Source organism: Agelaius phoeniceus, chromosome 3, assembly GCF_051311805.1.
Source record: "Agelaius phoeniceus isolate bAgePho1 chromosome 3, bAgePho1.hap1, whole genome shotgun sequence".
NCBI lineage: Eukaryota > Metazoa > Chordata > Aves > Passeriformes > Icteridae > Agelaius > Agelaius phoeniceus.
This window is the reverse complement of record NC_135267.1, coordinates 36,161,246-36,179,918: the sequence shown is the minus strand read 5'-3', so window position 1 is coordinate 36,179,918 and position 18,673 is coordinate 36,161,246. Positions and strand designations below refer to the sequence as shown.

Sequence of the window (18,673 nt, the reverse complement as noted above, 5' to 3'; positions counted from 1 at the left end):
CACAACATACCATTTCATCTTGTGCATCCTCAGCTGTTCTGGGGGCTCATGCTTCTTCCAGATAAATCTCTCTGACTTGTATCAAAACAGTAACAAGTGTGTGATTTCTATCTCTAAAGGAAAATTAGATGCTGTGGTTGCCTTTACCTGCTTGAATTTGGAAGGATTTAATTCCCTACAGATGGTGAATGGCACAAGGTGCACAAGGCAGTCTGGTCTCTGACACATAAGTAGTGTTAGACTTAATATCAACTTCTCTAGAATTATGATTAGAGCTACCTTCTTGAAAAATTAAGCAGTGGAGAGGTCTAAAGTACCAATCATTCCTTCGCATATCTTGCCCCTAGAAAAGATTGTTCTATATAATATCACTGGAAATGACCATATGCAAACCATCTGTACTTTTCATTAGTATTAGCCAAAAGCAATCAGTTTTGACTACATACTCATACATACCCAACAACAATCTCAGTAAATCACATAAAGACACTTCCTATTGACCAATTCTTTCAAAACCTAACATGAATGCTATCTGTAATTAAGAGGTTGTGGTGCATTACCAACTCACCTTGGCAAGAGTTCCTTCAACGCAGTACCCTGCGATAATGACTCCATTTCTCTTATCTGTGCACCAGCTCTCAAACAACTCCCTGGATAAGCCACTCTGCATCATACCTGGGGAAGCCATCACAACACTGGGGCCAATGTCATCAAAGTGATCCATACTCTAGAAAGACACAATGGGAATATCAGTTACCACAGCTCACTTAAACAAAGCACAGCTCGGCTGCACCCTTACACAACATACAAGAAGGGCCCTGTGTTCACAGATTATACCCCATCCTCATAAAAAGTGCCCTTTGCAGGAAAATTCCTCTTACTGATACCCACAAGGAGTAAACTGCAAGCACAGGGATCTGAAGTGGAAAAAATGTTGGGGCATAAGATTCTCTCAAACAGCCCTCTGAGCACTGGGACAGCAGATAACTCAGATATAAACCAGCATCTAATCAACCTATTAGGATATTAAGGATATTGATTGGCTCAGCTGATTACAGCATCGTGCTAAAAACACATCAAGGTTGTGGGTTCAATCCCTGGAGGGGCCACTCACTTCAGAGCTGGACTCCATGATCCCTGTGTAACCTTCCAACTCAGAATATTCTCTGGTATCAGGATATTAAACATGCAAACTATTGAGCAAATATGAACTCTTCTGTCACATTCACCTTTTTGTGAGAATCTCAAGCCTTACCTTCAGATTACTAATATGCTTGAAAACAAAAGGATTGTTGATGTTAATTTGCTTGCGGATTTTGTCGTTCATGGCATTGACGTATGTCTGATAAACTGCCATACACTTCTTGGCCAAAGAGGAGGCATAGTATATGGGGATATCATGCAGTTCAGGATGATTCTGCCAGTATTCATCTAAAAACACAAAACAAACAAAATAATAAAAAAGGACAAAACAAAAAAAAACCCAGCCACCAAACAACAAAACACAAAATTCCGTCCATAGGATTATTTATAAAGTGTGTGCTTCTCAGAAACATCAGTAATTCCTGTAAAACAGATTTACCAGTGGGCTTTTTCATTTTTAGTACAGAAAATCACCATCACAGCCTCTTTGCTTTCATCTGCTTTTCTAAAACAGTCACCAGCTAGAACTATATACAACCAGTACAATCATGCAAACAAACATGACAAAGGTGAACTTCAGATCCTTTCAGCAGGTCAAATTTCAATCAACCACCACCTTCAGCTACAAGCTATAAAGTATACATGAGACTACTCTGCAATAACTCTACGTTTATGACAATAAAATAAAGCTTCTATGTCCCTGTCAAATATTAATTCTACATCTAAGACATCTGCACACAGATTTGTTTGTGAGAATTCACTGTATGAACATTCTGTAAAATAAATCCATGGAGTTCAAGGTGAGAAGGAATCACTCCATTATCAAGCCTGGCTTTATGTATAGCACCAATAGTTATACTTTACAAGCCCAACAGGAACAAAAACAAGGAAAGAGCCTCCGTTAACCACAACTTATTTTATCATTGTTGACAGTAGCCATGGCCTTTCCTAAACACAAAGAAGAGATCTGAATGCAGCTGTACTCTCTCATTTGGATACATTTCTGCTAGTCTGAATGATACTTATGTTGCACAATTGAGACAAAATAGTCCAAAAATAGAGGTACACTCTTTTGGCTGTATTTGTGCATTTACAATGACACTACATTGTGCTTTTACCTAACATTTCTGATTTGCAGGCAAAGCTTCTCACAACATTTCAGAGAGGCTCACTGCCATGGCTACCTTAATTAGCTCAGGAGTAAGGTGGAAACAGCCAGTGAAAGATAACCAGGCACAAACTGAATTCATCACCATCATTTTCTACACCATAACCCAGTATTTCATTTTTGTCATACAGTTACAGAAAGAAGAGAAATAAACACAGAAGCCTACAGGCTCAGCTGCGTAGGCATGTGAGATGCAATTGCATTTTCTACCTAATTAAGCATCCAATTGCATGTCTAGCTTTCCTAGATATATTTTCAAGCTTATCTTTAGAAACTCAGTTTAATAACTACACACAGCAAAGAGAGGCAAACAAATTACAACCTAATGGCCACACAAGGTTGAAAATACTCAGTTTTTATGTTCTCTAGAAATTAAAAAAACCCCTCACAATCAATGACAAGTAGTAAATAATTCTACAACATCAAATACTACTGCATGCCTAGATCTGGATTTCTTGTTTACATTTGAATAGACTAGTAAGACATTTTGAAAATAAACTAGTTTTCTAATACTGAGCTAAAACTGAAATGAAAAGTGAGAAAGATTTCAAGTAGTTTAGGGATCACTTCATATTCAACACCCCTAAATATAAGCATTTTAAGCTTGAGATAGTTTTCTTTTGATCTTGCCAGCCCTTGAATGAGCAGAAAGACTAGTGAAAAAAATCACATAACAGTACAAATTAAATGTGCTAAAAGGAAGAAGAGAGGCCTGGGAATCATTTACTTAAAAGCTGTTTTTTCTTAAGTACCTTGTAACTATCTATATATTTTATGTGAAGTAGCTTGTTGTGTTCATGGGTAGTTCTCACTTTTGTTCGAAAGCCTAATTTACTTTTCATTATTATTAGGACTTCAGAAGTGTTAGAAGTGTCTTCTAAGCTTTTCCTATAAAGAGCGTTTCGTTCAGGTTTGTAAATTAAAAGTGCAAAAATAGCAGAACTTCAGAAGAAAATATACCCCTTTTTTTAGCAATACAGTTTAAGTAGAACAGTTGCTGTTGTAACTTGTTGTTGTTATTTTTCTGTTTGTAATAATTGTCCCTAATTGCTGAAATCCTGATTCAAAAAGATTCAAAAGCCAAGCACATATTATCACACCATCATCTCCTCCTTTCTAGGTCTCCCATCCTACTTCACAAAGCAGAACTGCTGGTCGGTTTACTGGACCTTTTGCATTTGAACAAACATGCATTATATATTAAATTATCAGGTAAACAACACACTGTAAAATGGCTGAAGAGTTGTTCAAGGAATTATGATACCTGAAAACATTCTAAATCCCTTTCTGTGCCCTTCCATTAAGAGCAGCTGGGAAGGTCCATACCTAAGATTAGGAGCAGTTCCTGAGCTCGGCCCAGGGCAAACACAGGGATGAGGCCTCGGCCCCCTCTGTTGACGATGTCGTGAACGGTGTTGCAGAACCTCGCCTCCCGCTCTTCCCTCTTCTCGTGAATGTGAGTGCCATAGGTGGATTCCTGCAGATGGACAGACACAGCATTGAAAGGCCTGACACACAGAGTAATTCCTCATCTTCTCTGAACCCAACCACAAAAAGCAGATAAACATACTGGTGTTAACATGTTGGGGAGAGGAAGGAGAGAGGTCAAAGAGAGGGAAAAGTTCCCCCAAGTTCCCAAAACCATCCCGCCAAGGCAAATAACCAAAACTTCCCTGCTCCCAAATCCCTCCAAGCAATTTAGACAGACAGATCCTGTTGGCACTAAAAAAGTTAGAGCTATTAATTTCAATACTTCTTTTAAGAGGTTTCCAATGTAACACACTTATTTTCCTAACTGCAAATGCTGCCAGAGCTTTGATGACCACACTGACAGGGCCTATAGTGGTACATGTGCCATGGTTTAACCTCAGACTTCAAATATAGGAATTACACAAAACACATGATTTTGATGTGACTTAAAATTAGATTATCAGTTACAGAGAACAGCCAGAAGGGACACAGTAAATGAAATAATTCTATAAGTTCCCAGTGTTTGTTTCCAAACCAAAACTGTTACTTATAAAGTTTCCCTTGAGCGGCTGTTTTCCAACCATGGGTCCAGAAAAAAATAATTTCACTCAGAAAACAAAACAAAACTATGGAATAACACTCAGGGCCCCTCCACCAAGGACAAATTCTTAACATATCTGGAACTAGGTTAGGATCCACTAAAAGAGATGTCTGGTTAAATTTGGGTTGGTGTAACACAAGTCAAAATCAAATAAATCTCCCATCTCAGAAAGGTCTGTCTAGAGTCTTAAGGAGCTTCATCAGAAGAATTATAAAATTGTAATTAGACTTTTCAACACAATAGGAAGCAACGTCAGAGTTCTGAGTACCCAAGTATTTTGGATATTTAACACAAATCCCTCTCTCTAAATCTCACTGTCTTTGTCATTCTGTTTTGGCTTTAGTCAAGTCATACCCCTAATCCATAACTAATCACTAACAGAAAGAAATCATTTTGCAAAACTTACAATTATAAGAATGTCGGGTTTAATATTGGGAATCTCAGCTGCCATCAGGTGTCTGTCTTCCTGCCTTGAGAAATCACCTGTATATAACAGCTGTTGGAGACAAAGAGAAGCAGGTGCTCTGGTTACAGGTTCTACCAGAATTAATGAATTTCTGATAAAAAGATCAGCTGTACTTTAAATAAGACTCTTCTTACGTGAGCGGTGCTTACAATTTTAGGTCAACAGTACTACAAGTATTTAAACTTCTATAGTAAAGATTTTTCAAGTAGTAACATCATTCCAACAAAACCAGGTAAACAATTATTAGGCTCTTATTTTTCATTTCAGATATCAAGGTACCATTTTCAGCCTCACAAAGAAGTAAAATTAGACATAACATAAAACACAGCAACTCCTACAAGGAAGTAAATCAAAGATCAAACTGTATTTACATACAAGAATGCAAATATAATAAATAATCCAATAAAATTATTTATTAAAAGTTCTTATAATATTTTTTGATACTGAAAAAGCCTGTAATCTAATTCGTTTTCCAAATGGAATAATCACATTCCCCAATACACCAAGTAATTTTTAATTGTTATTAATTTTGAATGGATTCTTAACTGCAGGGTGGAATGCAACTCTCTGCACCAAAATTGGTTTCAAAACTGACATTTTTTGATTTAACAATAATTCCATTAATGTAAATGTGAATAATAAATAACATACAGTCAGTGACAGCAGACACCTGGTCTGCCAGGTAACCTACTATCACAGGGAATTAATGAAAATAATGATATTAAAACCCAATCTATTTGAGTCATGCATAGTGAGAGGGAAATCTTCATCATGCCCCAATCAGAAAAAAACCCAAAAAAGCAACACTAAGAGATCTAAACTTTATTGTGATCACTGTAAACTCAGTTCTATTTCTAGGATTTTTTTAAAGTTAAAATTCTTGTGCTTCTCAATCATTATAAATCAGGAACAAACTCCTGGGCAGCAAGCCTCAGAACCACCTTCTCTCTTCCCTCTTCAGGGCTGTGTGAAACTGTCCTTGGACAGTGATTATCCTGCTGAACTCTAATTCATGAGATGTGTTTCAAGTATCTGGTTTTGGCACAGTGCTGCCTCTGATTATATGATTTACTTAATCCCTCTGTGGCTAAAATTAATAATAATCTTATTTATTTAGGTACTTTAGCACAGGAGGGTTATGATAAAAATGTAACTCACATACACTGACAAATGCCATATAAGAGCTTGAGACAGGCAGAGACGTAAGTGAGAATTACAGAAACAAACATCTGTTCAGAGATTTAATAAAATGCAGCTTCCACAAACTGCCTCAGCTACCACCTGCCTCTGATCAGCCCAGCAAGGGAAACTACAAGTTTAGTGGTTCTAAATCTGAGTCATATCTCAGACTCCCATACAATCCACACATCTTACCTGATTTGTGTCACTTGCCAGTGTTAATCAATGAGAAAATACATGTCCTAAGCCAAGGCCTCTGCCCCTGGCCTGAGTCCAAGTCTATTGGACAGCTCCAGCCACAGTGGTGGGGCATAAGAGACAATAATAATTAATGACTACATTAGTACTCAGGCTTGATTTCAACTTGTAAGAAAGAGAAAATACCTTCACACCAGCTATTTCAATCATAAACATGGCTGCTCCCAGAACATGGCCTGCGTGGTAGCACCAGAATTTGATTCCTGCCACCTCTTTCACTTCATGGAAGTTGATGGTCTCAATCTTGTCCATGCTTTCTTCCAGGTCTGTTTCTGTGTACAGCATGTCATCTGCTGAGATGTTACTGCATACAAGTGAAATGGCTAAATATCAGCTCATCTGAACAGCTGGAAAAAACTTCCTGGCTTTTCCCCACTGACAGATTTCCATTCAGTAACACCACGTCCCCCATGTTAGAAATCAAGCCCAGCTCCTCTAATGTAGCTCCTTAACGAGAGTTAAAGTACCTTTCTTTTGAAAGGCCATGCTAGAAGAGTCTTTTCAGTTAAGAATCTGCTCTGTGTTTCTCCAAAGGTTCCCAGCCCCGGGCAGGGATCTGCAACTTAGATGTAACAGTCCTCAAAAACCACATGGATCCATGCTTTTCCTACCAGCCCTGAAGAAACAAGTTAAAAGAGGACTGTTCACCAGGATTCTGATCCAAGCTCAAAACAGCTGAGTTGAGATACACTCAGGACCACTGCAGTCACAGGGAAATAATGTGTCAAGGCACGAAACACAAGAAAACAAAAAAATATAAGAGATAAAAAAAACCCCAACATGTAAGTAACAGAGCCTCTTTGTATATTTAATATTTGATCTGTCCTTTGCTGAAGAGTGAATTGTATCTTTAGGAGCTTAAAATTCACTACAAACTATCCATGAGGTAGTAAAATGATTCATTACTTCTAATCTGGTTATATGTAATGTTGCTACTTAAGATAACATCCAGGTTCATCCAGCTACTTTTGGTAGCTTGACCTTAAGTTTCCCATTGGAAAGGGAAATAATAGGTGAAATAATTCAGGAAGAGACAGCCCACAGGTTAGCTTACCTGACTTTAACATAGTCTGAAAGAAGCCATCTGTAAATAGCTTTTGTGGCATGAGTCATAAATGTCCTTCCCTTAAAACTTGTTTTCTGTAAAAACCATGGCAAAGCCCCACAGTGATCTAAATGGAAGCTTAAAACAGACACACAAATCCAATTAATACATTCATATTACATAACACTAATATATAACATCTATAATTCACTACTTCACTGGACTAACCATGGTGTCATAAAAATCCAGAAACAGAATTTTCAACCTTGTTGTTAACTGTGCTGGTCTACATTCTGCAGACTAGTGACTAAAAACATGACCAAGAAAAGGTAAAACTAATACAGGAAGTTCTCCATTAATTGCCAAGGTTTTACATGTATAGTATTAGGATATCCTTCTTTCTGTAATTTCCATATAAATTTAGAGGGAGAAAAGGAACAGGAACCAGGGACAGTAAACTTCAAAGATACATGAAAGCTAAAAACATTATCCTAAGTTTGCATGTTACATACTACAGAATAAAACATGATCTCTGAAAATTAAATTTTTTGTTCACACTTCTAGTTCGATCCATCTTAAGAAATACTTTTGAAATACAGGTAGAACAAACACATACCACAAAAGCTCAGTATTTTATGGAGAATTTTTTATTACTGATTACATCATTTAGAAATGGCTCTCCTTGTCTCTCAGCCACTAAGCAATACATAAACCACATTCAAAGCTTGTGTGAGTCTCCAAGAACCTTTCAAATTCAAAGCCAACAGATCAAAAAACACAACCAATATTCTACTGCAGTGTTTGTGTAGAAAACTCACTCCACAAGCTATCACAATGGTGTTAAAGCAGGACAGGATGTAAAACAGTCAGAAATCATAGTGACCTCAGAGAAGAGCTGTAATGTCAGAAGTGAATGAACATCCTCAATGTTCAGTCCTTAATTCTAAATGGAGATCTTCAAACTTTTTTTTAAAAACCCAGAAACTAGAATTTTCCCCTACCATCTAAATAACTCCTATTTTTCAGTCTCTCTTAATAAACTACAAGTGAACACAGCTCAGACCATGATGTCAAGTTATTTGTGCTTTTAGGTGCTACTTACTGACTAATAAGGAGGAGATCAATCTCAGCTGGATCTATCAAATCAATGTATGGAAGAGCATCCATTCCTTCCAGCCCAGGATGAATTCCACAATCAAGCTGAAAATCGAAACAAAGTTAAAACTTCTAGCAGAAGGTATAAAATCCCCTCTTCCATCTTGGTCTATGACATAGTTATTAGTGACTGGTAACTTTTAGCATCACACAAAAAAAAGTTTTTTCTTCATTAAACATTACTTTCAGCATTGGACTTCAAGCAGAATGGTTTGGGTTGGAAGCACATGCATTCTATATAGGGAGAGGGTTTTATTTTACAGCACAGCCTCTGTGATGTCTAATGGCATACATGCTATACTGCTCCAGAAGGCTACAAAATGTGCCTTTTCCAGCACTGTGTCTGACTGCAGAGCAGAGGCTGAATTTGACCTACAACATTTCAGATCATTTCTGTGATGTGAAGTAGCACACTGAGAGGGCATACAAACATATCCATGCAATAATTACCATTATTTTTCTTCCTTTAAACTCCAGAATGATGCATGACCTTCCTACTTCTTGGCCAGCACCTCTGCAAAAGGATATGAAAGTCATGAGGACTGAAACAACCCACAGCGCACAGATGTGACCACACTGGATGCCTTTACCGCGGTTATTTTTCTGTGGAGAAATAACAACTGCACGGCCCTTTTAAGCCCAGCTATCCAAAGTACCTGAGCAGCTGTACTTATCCCAAAGGAAATGAGGCCCTATGTAACGCAGCAGAAATAAAACCAACCCGTTTGAGGAAATTATTTTAGCCTTTTTTTTTTTTTTACTGAACACTCGAGTCTCAAACTATTGACACGTACAATTAAAGTTCACCTAAGTAACAAACCGGGCCCAATAAGCCTGGTGTAGCACCTTCAAGCTGTCCCCAAACCAAGGCTTGCGGGAACGCTACCACAACCCCCCTCAGCCGGCAGCGACCCCTTGACCAGGGCAAGAGGCGGCCCCAGCGGCGCTGCCACGGCCCCGGCCCGGCCCCCCGCGCACCCCCGCTGCCCCGGGCGCTCACAGGGGCCGGATGAGCAGCTGGTCGCTCTCCTCGGCCGGGATCAGCGCCTCGGCTTTGCGCTTGGCCGCCATCGCACCGCGCTCCTTCCGCCGCCCCGCCGCGCCTGCGCCGCCCCGCGCGACCCGGAACGGCATCGGCGGCGGCAGCAGCGGGATCGGCAACGGGATCGGCAGCGGGAGCCAGCGGGGCCCGGCGCGCCCGGTGAGCAGCGGCCGCATCGCTCTGTCACTTTTCGGGTTATCGGCCGGGGACGGAGGGAGGAACGGGGAGAGAAGCCAAGGCGGGATCCGGTGCTGCCCTGCCCGGCTTCCCGGGCCGCCCCCTGCACCCGCTGGGGCAGGGATGCTCCGCGGAAAGCCCGGGAGCTGCTGAGGGCCCGTGGATGCACCCGGACCGCCCGGGAGCCGCGGGTGCTGAGGGCCTCGGAGGCCGCTGCGGAGCGGCAGAGGCGCCTCTGGAACGGCCGCAGGGCTGTGCGGAGCCGCCGGCGCATCCACGCTGGAAACCGGGGCTCGGTGTGTGCTGGACACCGCCCTGCCCCGCACGCCGCTGGTTGCCCTGGGTGGCTCTCACTTAGTCCGCCAGGCACCCAGTGCTTGCTTAGCGGCGGAACAGCGGCGGCCTAGGGACTGTGACCCATCACGGCATCGCGCATCCAGGCTCCGCCTTGTGCTTCTTTCATTATTTTCTGCAGTGGGAGCCGTCTTCCGTAGGTTGTCATCATCCATTGTCCTCTTTCTTCTGCCTGCTCAAAGTTTCTGAAGTTTTGTAATGACAATAATTCGTCTCTGAAGCTGAGAAATAGGGTTTCAGAGAAACAGAGAGCCAGCGTCCCTGTTGCTTGACACTGGCCAGCCAAAGTTGAAGTGAAGCAAGGTGTTGGTAGGGCAGGCACATAGGAAATGGGGTTCTGGAATCCTCTCAGAACTTCCAGGAACTCAGTTCTAATGCAGTAAATGTACCACGCATTTTACTTAATTCTCAGGAATATGTTAAGTGGTAATGGCTGCTCCTATGAGTATTCCAGTCAGTAGTTCTTCAGAAATAGGTTGGGGTTGGTTTTTTGTGGTTTTTTTGTTGTTGTAGGGTGGTGTTTAGTCGGGTGTTGGGGGGGATAGATTTCACTTTTTGTTTTGTTTTACTGGAAACACTGCCATAGGAGCAGGGAATGTGTTGTGCACACTTCATAGGGCACTTAGATTGTACTCACAAGTAAAAATCACCTAATGTTTAGGTGGGAATAAATTTTAAATTTTGCCTTGTTTCTGAATCTATCTATGCGTTAGAAACTGACCTTTGCAACACTCTGTAAACCAGGCAGTAGCATTTTTTGGCAATTCAGAAGAATAGGGAAGTTTTAGCAGAGAGCTTGAGGAACTTTCCCCAGTCATGCATGAAGAGCACCAAAATTCCTACCTCCATTCACAGAGTCCTGAGCAAATTTCCAGTTTTAGTCCACTTTGGACACAGTCACTGATTTTTGCATGGACCTCCTTCCCTTGATATGACAGGCTTTAATTTTAACTTTTTCTTCTTAGAAGATCTTCTTTGATCCAATTATGAAAAGATGTTTAGAAAAGGAAAAAAGCGACACAGCAGCAGCAGCTCACAAAGCAGTGAAATCAGCACTAAAAGCAAGGTAAGCTGGATGTGGTGTTTATTCTCTTTGTGAAGCACTTGGGTTTGTTCCAAGTAAACAGTTCAGTGGTTCACTTACACTGATGGTAGGATGTGATTTCCATAAAATGTCATGTTCCACAAAGAGAACTTTCTACTTCCATTCCTCAGATTGTGTTATGAGAGTTAAAAATACCTATCAGTCATAAAGCCCATGTATTCTGAGATGAATACTCAGTCACTTCCACACTGAATTGCACAAGCACAAAATTTTCTCACAGCACATAGAAAGGTTTGAAGAAAAAATTACTACATTTGTTCTAATTTTTTTCTTTAAGGACGGTGCCTGCTGCTAGATACCAAAATGAGTTTATTCTTCAGTACTTCTTGGTTTCTCAGTATCTCTAAAAGTATTCTTAATTTTGAATAATGTGTTCATTTTGTCTGATCAGTTTTAGAATGATCACTTGAATATTGTGGATTTTCCAAGGTGCTGTTTCTTTTCCCCTGCACTGCTGTGTTATTTTAGGTATTGGTGACAAGCATGTAGTTGTCAATTTCTTCATGTAAAATTGCAGTACCAGAAAAAATGGGGCATAACCCTAAGGTTTATTTTTCCTTTTTCTCTGGAAATAACCTTAAGGTTCATTTTCTTTTCCTCTGTCACTTCCTCCTTCTTTCAAAATATCTGTGGACTTCTCAAAGGTTCCTGATGAACTTTTATCAGTCCAGTCTGCACTGAGGCAGAAAAATAACTTCAGGAAAGAAACAGGTGGTACTATTTTTTTCTCCCCATTTTCCAGTGCTGCTGAGTAAATAGAACATAAACTGTAAGGGTTTAAAAAAAATACTTGAGGCAGGACATCTACAAGTTAATTGTTAATGCATTCTCAGTAACTTTCTGATGATGCTGATTTTTTTTCTTAGTCTGTAGATTCCAGTCTTGGGGGACTTTCCAGGTCTAGTACTGTGGCCAGCCTAGATACAGACTCCACAAAAAGTTCAGGTATGTAATCGGAGCTTGAGCAGGTATGGATGGAGCAGGATTACTGAACATGGAGAAGTATGGTGGTGTTTGCAGGGGTCTTAGGATGAGGGAAGAGATGAGGATCTGACTCCATGTTTCAGAAGGCTTGATTTATTATTTTATGTTATATATTATATTAAAACTATACTAAAAGAATAGAAGAAAGGATTTAATCACAAGGCTAGCTAAGAATAGAAAAAGAATGAATAACAAAGGCTTGTGACTGACTGAGACAGTCTGGACAGCTGACTGTGATTGGCCATTAATTAGAAACAACCACATGAGACCAATCAAAGCTCCACCTGTTGCATTCCACAGCAGCAGATAACCATTGTTTACATTTTGTTCCTGAGGCCTCTCAGCTTCTCAAGAGAAAAAAATCCCAAAGAAGGGATTTTTCATAAAACATGTCTGTTACAGAAAAGCTTAAGATAGGTATTTTCAGTAATATGAGTGAATCTGTTAGGTAGCTTGGTGACTATTGCAGGCACAGCCCTAGGCTTCTATTATTTACAATTCATCTAGGACTGAGTCATTGTTTTCAAAGTAAAGTGTCTGAGGATGAAAAACTTAGCTGTGCTACCAGTCTGTTACCAGCACAAATCTTGTACAGCTTTTTGGATTGCTGTTTTCTGCTTTCTGAGTTTACATTTGCACCAAAATAATGGAAATAAGATTTGATTTTATTTGTTTTTAGTCACCAGTGTATCACTGTTGGACCAAACAATTAATTTGAAACAAATAGACCTCAAAAAGTAGAACCAGCTTTTTAATGTTTTCTGATTCAAGGTTGTTAACTCTAAATTTGAATTGGCATCAACAGTGCTGTTTATACCAATGTCATGTATGCATATAAAACTGTTGCCTTTACCAAGGGTCTGTTCTAAATCAATCCAGTACAATTCATTAAAGAGAAGTTAATATACTGTGATAAGTGTTTGATGAAAGTCTGCAAAATTAGGGAATTTATTATGTTAGCCCTGTCAACAGCAATTAGAATAGCCTTACAGTTCTGGAAGTCTTCAGAATGGCTTTGTTTTACTTTGTTGCAGGACAAAGCAATAGTAATTCTGATACATGTGCAGAATTCAGAGTTAAATATGTTGGTGCCATTGAAAAATTGAAATACAATGAGAGCAAAAGTCTTGAAGGGCCACTGGACTTGATAAATTACATAGATGTTGCACAGGTAAGTGGGTTACAAAAGGCAATACCAACAAAGTCAAAACATCTTAAACTTAGATGTGGGGTTTTTTTATTTATCCTTGCATTTTTTATTTATTATATATCCCCCCATATTTTATTTATTAAAATCTGTAAGTTTTAGACTTACTTGAAGAAAGTGGCATACTTTCTTTCTATTAACCTATGAATCTCAAAAGCCATCACAGTTCTGTAATTTTAGGTGACTGGAGAAGATGCATCCAGAGAACCATTCTGCAGAAGCAGGCTCAGAGCCAAGGCCCTTTTCATGAGTCCTTATTGATCAAGTCCCAGCTGAAAGTTGTTACATTGCCTCCAGCACGATTAGGATTAGTATCCAGGAAGGAACATCTCCCCAGATTCTTTAGTATTGTAAAAGTTTTCCCATAGAGGAGGATGTCAAGTTTCTGCAAGTTTCATCACTCATGAACCTGTGACCAAAGAACCTGAATAATATTTGGGTCATCCTTGCCAAACTCTGGTTGCTTGTACTTACTTTTGTACTGAAAGCCATAACTGGTTGTTCTCATTAGGTAGCTGATTATATATATTTAAAAGCACAGAATGTCTGTTTATTGTGCAGCAACTTGCCATTTCTGAATATTTCCTAAAATTGTTTTTGCAGCCAGACAGTGAAGGTGCTGCCAGTAGAACATGGATCACCTTGGGTCAGTGCAGCATGATAGGCCATGCATGATTTTTCAGCCAACCTGATTTGACCACAGAGCCAAATTCTCCCCTGAGATGACAAATTCCTTTCTGGAACCATGTGATATTTAGAGTAGAATAGAGCAGAATGGAATAGAGTGTTCCTGCTGGAAGGGACCCACAGTGACCACCAGTCCAAACTGCCTGACCACTTCAGGGCTGACAAAAGTTAAATGTGTTGTAAAGGGCATTGTCTAAGTGCCTCTTAAACACTTGACAGGTTTGGGGCATCAACCACCTTTCTAGGAAGCCTGTTCAAGTGTCTGGTCACCCTCTCAGTAAAGAAATGCCTCCTAATGTCCAGTCTCCCCTGACTGTATTTCACATAACCTTAAGAGACTGGATGAGCACTGGGCAGTCCCACAGAGCAGGATCTGAGCAGGGTTTGTGCTGGTGCTGACCCAGTGGACCCAAGTACACATAAATATGTTTTCTGTTATGTATCTTCCTTGTTCATGTTCTTCTGTCTGCACTAAAGGATTTTGTTTGTTTCCCTCCAAAGCAAGATGGAAAGTTACCTTTTGTTCCAGGTGAAGAGGAGTTTATTATGGGAGTTTCCAAGTATGGCATTAAAGTTTCCACATCTGATCAGTATGTAAGTGCTTCACCCAACTTGTCTTTCTGATGAGAGTTGATAAGTGCTTTCATTTATTTCTCTGGTAGATGATCTGTGTGACCAAAATGTCATTTCTGGCTTTAAGCAAAAGCAAAACAAACAAGCTCTCCCGCCAGCACTGCTTCATGTCATATCTCCACAGGCTGTGTTTTCCTGGATTTATGACAAAAAGCTGTTCCTTTTGAGATTGAGCACCAGACAAAAGGCAAGCAAGTCTTCGGTGACACTCGTTGGACATCATTGTTTCTTGGGGGAAAGTAGTGTGACTGTGGTGGCCAAGACCATTGGTTCCTCAGCCCAAGTTAGCAAGGCAGTTCCTCTTGGCGTTTCTGTGAAGAGGGAAAAACAAAGGATGGGGTTTTTCTAAGAATACCCGAGTTGCAAGCTCTTTTAAGTTCCATCCTGCACTCCTAATCCAAGAGTTAGAGTTCACTCCAGCATTAAAACCTCATGATTCCACTTTATTGATCAAGCCTACTTTTTGTTTGCATCATTTCCTACATGATTTCTGTATAGTTTCTTTTCCTTTAGTGCACTTCAAGTAGCTTCTTTGCTAAAAATAAAAATCCGGTCTCTTCCCCAGGGCCCTCCAGTTGCCTTTGTGTAGCTTTGTGTTGCAGCCATGTGGTTTCCTTCTGGTTGCCCTCAGAGCCCCAGATGCCATAAATACTTGGCCTTATGAAGCCTTGACCCATCAACAACCCAGCGATGCCTGTTCATGAAAGCCTCAAGTATGAGCATGGAGAATAGCATTGCTTAATAGTTGAATGCTCTGAAGAGAGCCAAAAAGTTTCCTTTGGTCCCTTCAGAAAATCAAACACTTGTTTCTTGTGCCTGGGAGGAAGGGTAGTACTTGTTATTCAGACTTTGAATTCTTTTGAATTCTGTTTTTGCTCTCCTAAATTCTTAATTCTCATTAAAAACATAGGTTACACTATTCTTTGAATTCCTTTGTGCTTTGGTAAAGATCAAATAGCTAATTTAAGACTTTCATCCATCGCTTTTCAAATTGCAAGCTTGCACAAGCAGATAAAGCCTTTTGTGGTTAAGCTAGCTTGCACTGATAATTTGTTGCGTTGCATTGTTCCTCAAATTCTGGCTTTTTGCATCTGTGTCACTGTAGGCATTTAATTTGTCCTTCAGTGTGTTAGTTCACCAAATTCTATTCACAGAGTTCCAAGATACTAAAAGGATGGGAAGAAATGAATTTACAAGGAGGCTGTACTCAAAAGAACTCTATCTATGTGTATGTAGATTATCACTCTGTGAGTGATGATCTACATACACATTAGTACTGTAGCAAGTGCCAAGCAAGCAACCCTTGAGAGTTACTAGTAATTTGGTGAGCAGTCTTGGCATCTTTCTTACAGAGATGGGAGGGTGGATGCAGTAAGCTCCAGGCAGGCTCCAGCTGTCCTGAGTGTGGTGGGATATTGCTGATGGTGAGAGCAATGTGAGCAATGAGCTGAGGAGCTTCAGGATGGAGATGTTTTTCAGCAAGGTGACCTTAGGGCTCTGGTGGAGGTCTCTCCTTCCAGGGTTCCAAGGCAGGCAGCAAGCTCACTGCCCCTTTTTACAGCTTCTGTATCAAAGTGGGCATTGCTTTAGACCCTTCAGCTGACAGAGACAGCTGTTTGATGCCATGAACACAGAAACAAAGCTGTCTAGAATTCCTAAGACCCTGGAGATGGTATGACTGGAATAGACCAGATGAGTACAATCAGAGGGCAGGATGGCTGGAGAAGAAAGGCTTGTGTAGGGTACAGCTGCAGAGACCTTGTACTGAATGTCTTCTACCAATCCCTCTCTGGAACGGCCAAAATCAGAAGTATTGGGACCATGGTGGAAATCCTGCAGCTCTGATGGAGAGTAGATTTCTCCTAGATGAGCTTCGTGGAAGAGTCAGGACACATCCTGTGGTTTAGATCACCAATAGCCTGGCTAAGCCACATGGCTACTGCCCCCCAAAGCAACTGGCCTTGTCTATGCTCTTTTCTTGGAACAGTTTCTTGTGCGTATCCTTCCCAGAAAAATACTGGGAAAGTAAGAAGTTGTTTTAAGTTACCTCTGTGGCAGAAGGACAGAGTGTCCCACCTGTCACAGCGGCCATGTGAGGAAGTGAATGTGCACTTTCAGATTATGGCCAGGAATGTCTCCATAGAATCATGGGAGAGGCTGAGTTGGAAGGGATCTGAAAGATCCTCTAGTTCCACCTCCCCTGCCATGGGCAGGGACACCTCCCACTACACCAGGTTGCTCAAAGCCCCCTCTAACCTGACCTTGAACACTTGCAGGGATTGGACAGCCACACCTTCTCTGAGCAACATGTTCCAGTGCCTCAGCACTCCCACAGTAAAGAATTTCTTACCTTAAATTCAATAACTTACTATAAACATACTCTTTCAGTTTAAAGTGATTCAAATCCCCTTTTAGTCACTACATACCCTTGTAAGAAGTCCCTTTCCTGCTCTCTTGCAGACCCCCTTCAGGTACTGGGAGGTGCCCCAAAGTCTCCCCATGAGCTTTCTCTTGTCCCAGCTGAACAACTCTGTCAGCTTATCTTCATAGTCCACATAGGAATGCACTTCTAAAGTAGAAGCAAAAGTTAAGGCTAAACCTGTGCTTAACTACCACTTTTTAAAATCTTGACTTAACTCTCAAAAAAAAAAATTTACCAAGGAAAACTTTTCTCCTTTAAATAAATCTAAAGTATTCTTTTGTAAGTAAGAATAAAAACATGGAAAACTGAAATATCTCTTGCTGTTCCAGAGTAACTTTTATTTGCCATGTGCTTTCAGGATGTGTTACATAGGCATGCTCTCTATTTGATTGTAAGGATGGTGTGCTATGACGATGGTCTGGGAGCAGGAAAAAGTTTACTGGCTTTGAAGACAACAGATGCAGCCTCTGAAGAATGCAGCCTCTGGGTATATCAGTGCAGTAGTTTGGTAAGAGTTTATGCTTTCAGTATTTAAAATAGGTATTGGAATTCTGATTCCAGTAAAGGGAGATTGTAAAACCGAAGGCCCTTGTGAAGGCTTTTTGGCAGAAGGAGGATAGCTTAATTAAAAAAAAAAGGTATAAATTTGTGCTGGCTGAAGAAGGGAAAACAGCCCTGCTGCCTTCATGGGATCAGTTTTGAGGAAAACACCTACATTCCCTAAAATTGCCAGTGACTGTACTCACCTGAGAAAGCTCTGTCCAGTCTAAAGGGTGCTATGGCAGCACCTATGGACAATCTCCACTTCTATTTCCAAACAAAACAAAAATCTTTTAAGATGTGGAGCAGGAAGGGATGGAGTAACAATTCTGGTAATAGAGCATGCAACCATATTTGTAAGCAAGGGAGGTGATCCCTCCTTATGAGTAGGAGAATTCATTGTCAGGATGCTCTGATGACACTGACCCTTGGCTGGCAGTGCTGGGGGAACACAAAAAATGAGGTTCTGAATGTTGGTGCTGTGCTATGCTGACAGCCAGCAATGCTGACATGGTTCAAAAGAGCTTGTGTAAGACAGCTCCTATGTGTCATTGCAGGCCAGACAGGTGTTTTGTGGGTCTCACAGAAGAAAATGAAGGACACACTCTGCTTTAAATGAGTTTTGAGAAGTTTAGAAGTTCTTCAGCAGGTGTTAACATGAGTGTCTGGGTTTTTTAGGAACAAGCACAAGCCATTTGCAAAGTGTTGTCTACAGCCTTTGACTCAGTTTTAATGTCGGAGAAGTCCTGATTTCCTTGGGCAGCAGCGTTGGTGCGGGAGGCACCGGGTTCCTCGTGACACCAGGGACAGCTTGGGGCCACACACTGTCCTAGGAGAGACTTACTGTGCAAAGGAGACCCTCACAACCTTGCACATGGTACTTGGCATTCCCCAAACATGACTTGAAGAGTCCATCTTCAGTGTCCAGGATATTACAGAATTTTATATTTAACACAATTTCTCTTTTTCCTAAATCATGTTTTGTATGTTAATGTCAATATTGCAGAAATGTAAAATAAAACTGACACTTGCTTCTA

General features: G+C 40.6%; 2 protein-coding genes across 3 annotated transcripts in view; one reads left to right on the top strand and one right to left on the bottom strand.

Annotated features, from left to right (window-relative positions):
* CPSF3 (cleavage and polyadenylation specific factor 3) overlaps positions 1-9,634 on the bottom strand; it is a 19,348-nt gene extending 9,714 nt beyond the window's left edge. The window contains exons 1-9 of the mRNA XM_054630162.2: positions 9,486-9,634; positions 8,936-8,999; positions 8,433-8,530; positions 7,340-7,468; positions 6,412-6,589; positions 4,789-4,878; positions 3,638-3,788; positions 1,256-1,431; positions 569-727 (exon numbers count right to left, since the gene is read on the bottom strand). Of these exons, the coding sequence (XP_054486137.2) occupies positions 569-727; positions 1,256-1,431; positions 3,638-3,788; positions 4,789-4,878; positions 6,412-6,589; positions 7,340-7,468; positions 8,433-8,530; positions 8,936-8,999; positions 9,486-9,619 (1,179 nt within the window). The 5' untranslated portion in view covers positions 9,620-9,634. The remainder of the gene's footprint in view (positions 1-568; positions 728-1,255; positions 1,432-3,637; positions 3,789-4,788; positions 4,879-6,411; positions 6,590-7,339; positions 7,469-8,432; positions 8,531-8,935; positions 9,000-9,485) is intronic.
* Positions 9,549-18,673, top strand: ITGB1BP1 (integrin subunit beta 1 binding protein 1). 2 transcript variants are annotated; one of them, XM_054630164.2, is made up of 7 exons: positions 9,549-9,686; positions 11,024-11,124; positions 12,030-12,108; positions 13,182-13,318; positions 14,543-14,635; positions 17,455-17,604; positions 18,315-18,673. In XM_054630164.2, the coding sequence occupies exons 2-7, from the start codon at positions 11,053-11,055 to the stop codon at positions 18,384-18,386; spliced, it is 603 nt and encodes a 200-aa protein (XP_054486139.1). In that variant the 5' UTR covers positions 9,549-9,686; positions 11,024-11,052; the 3' UTR covers positions 18,387-18,673. The 2 variants fall into 2 exon arrangements, with proteins under 2 accessions (XP_054486139.1, XP_054486140.1); XM_054630165.2 differs by having other exon boundaries at positions 9,583-9,686; positions 11,027-11,124.

Bases quoted from the DNA above. Each gene is read 5' to 3' on its own strand.
- ITGB1BP1 (XM_054630164.2), top strand. From the start codon at position 11,053: ATGTTTAGAAAAGGAAAAAAGCGACACAGCAGCAGCAGCTCACAAAGC. The intron at 12,109-13,181 runs GTATGTAATCGG...ACTTTGTTGCAG, and splicing joins AGACTCCACAAAAAGTTCAG to GACAAAGCAATAGTAATTCT. The intron at 13,319-14,542 runs GTAAGTGGGTTA...TTCCCTCCAAAG, and splicing joins ATTACATAGATGTTGCACAG to CAAGATGGAAAGTTACCTTT.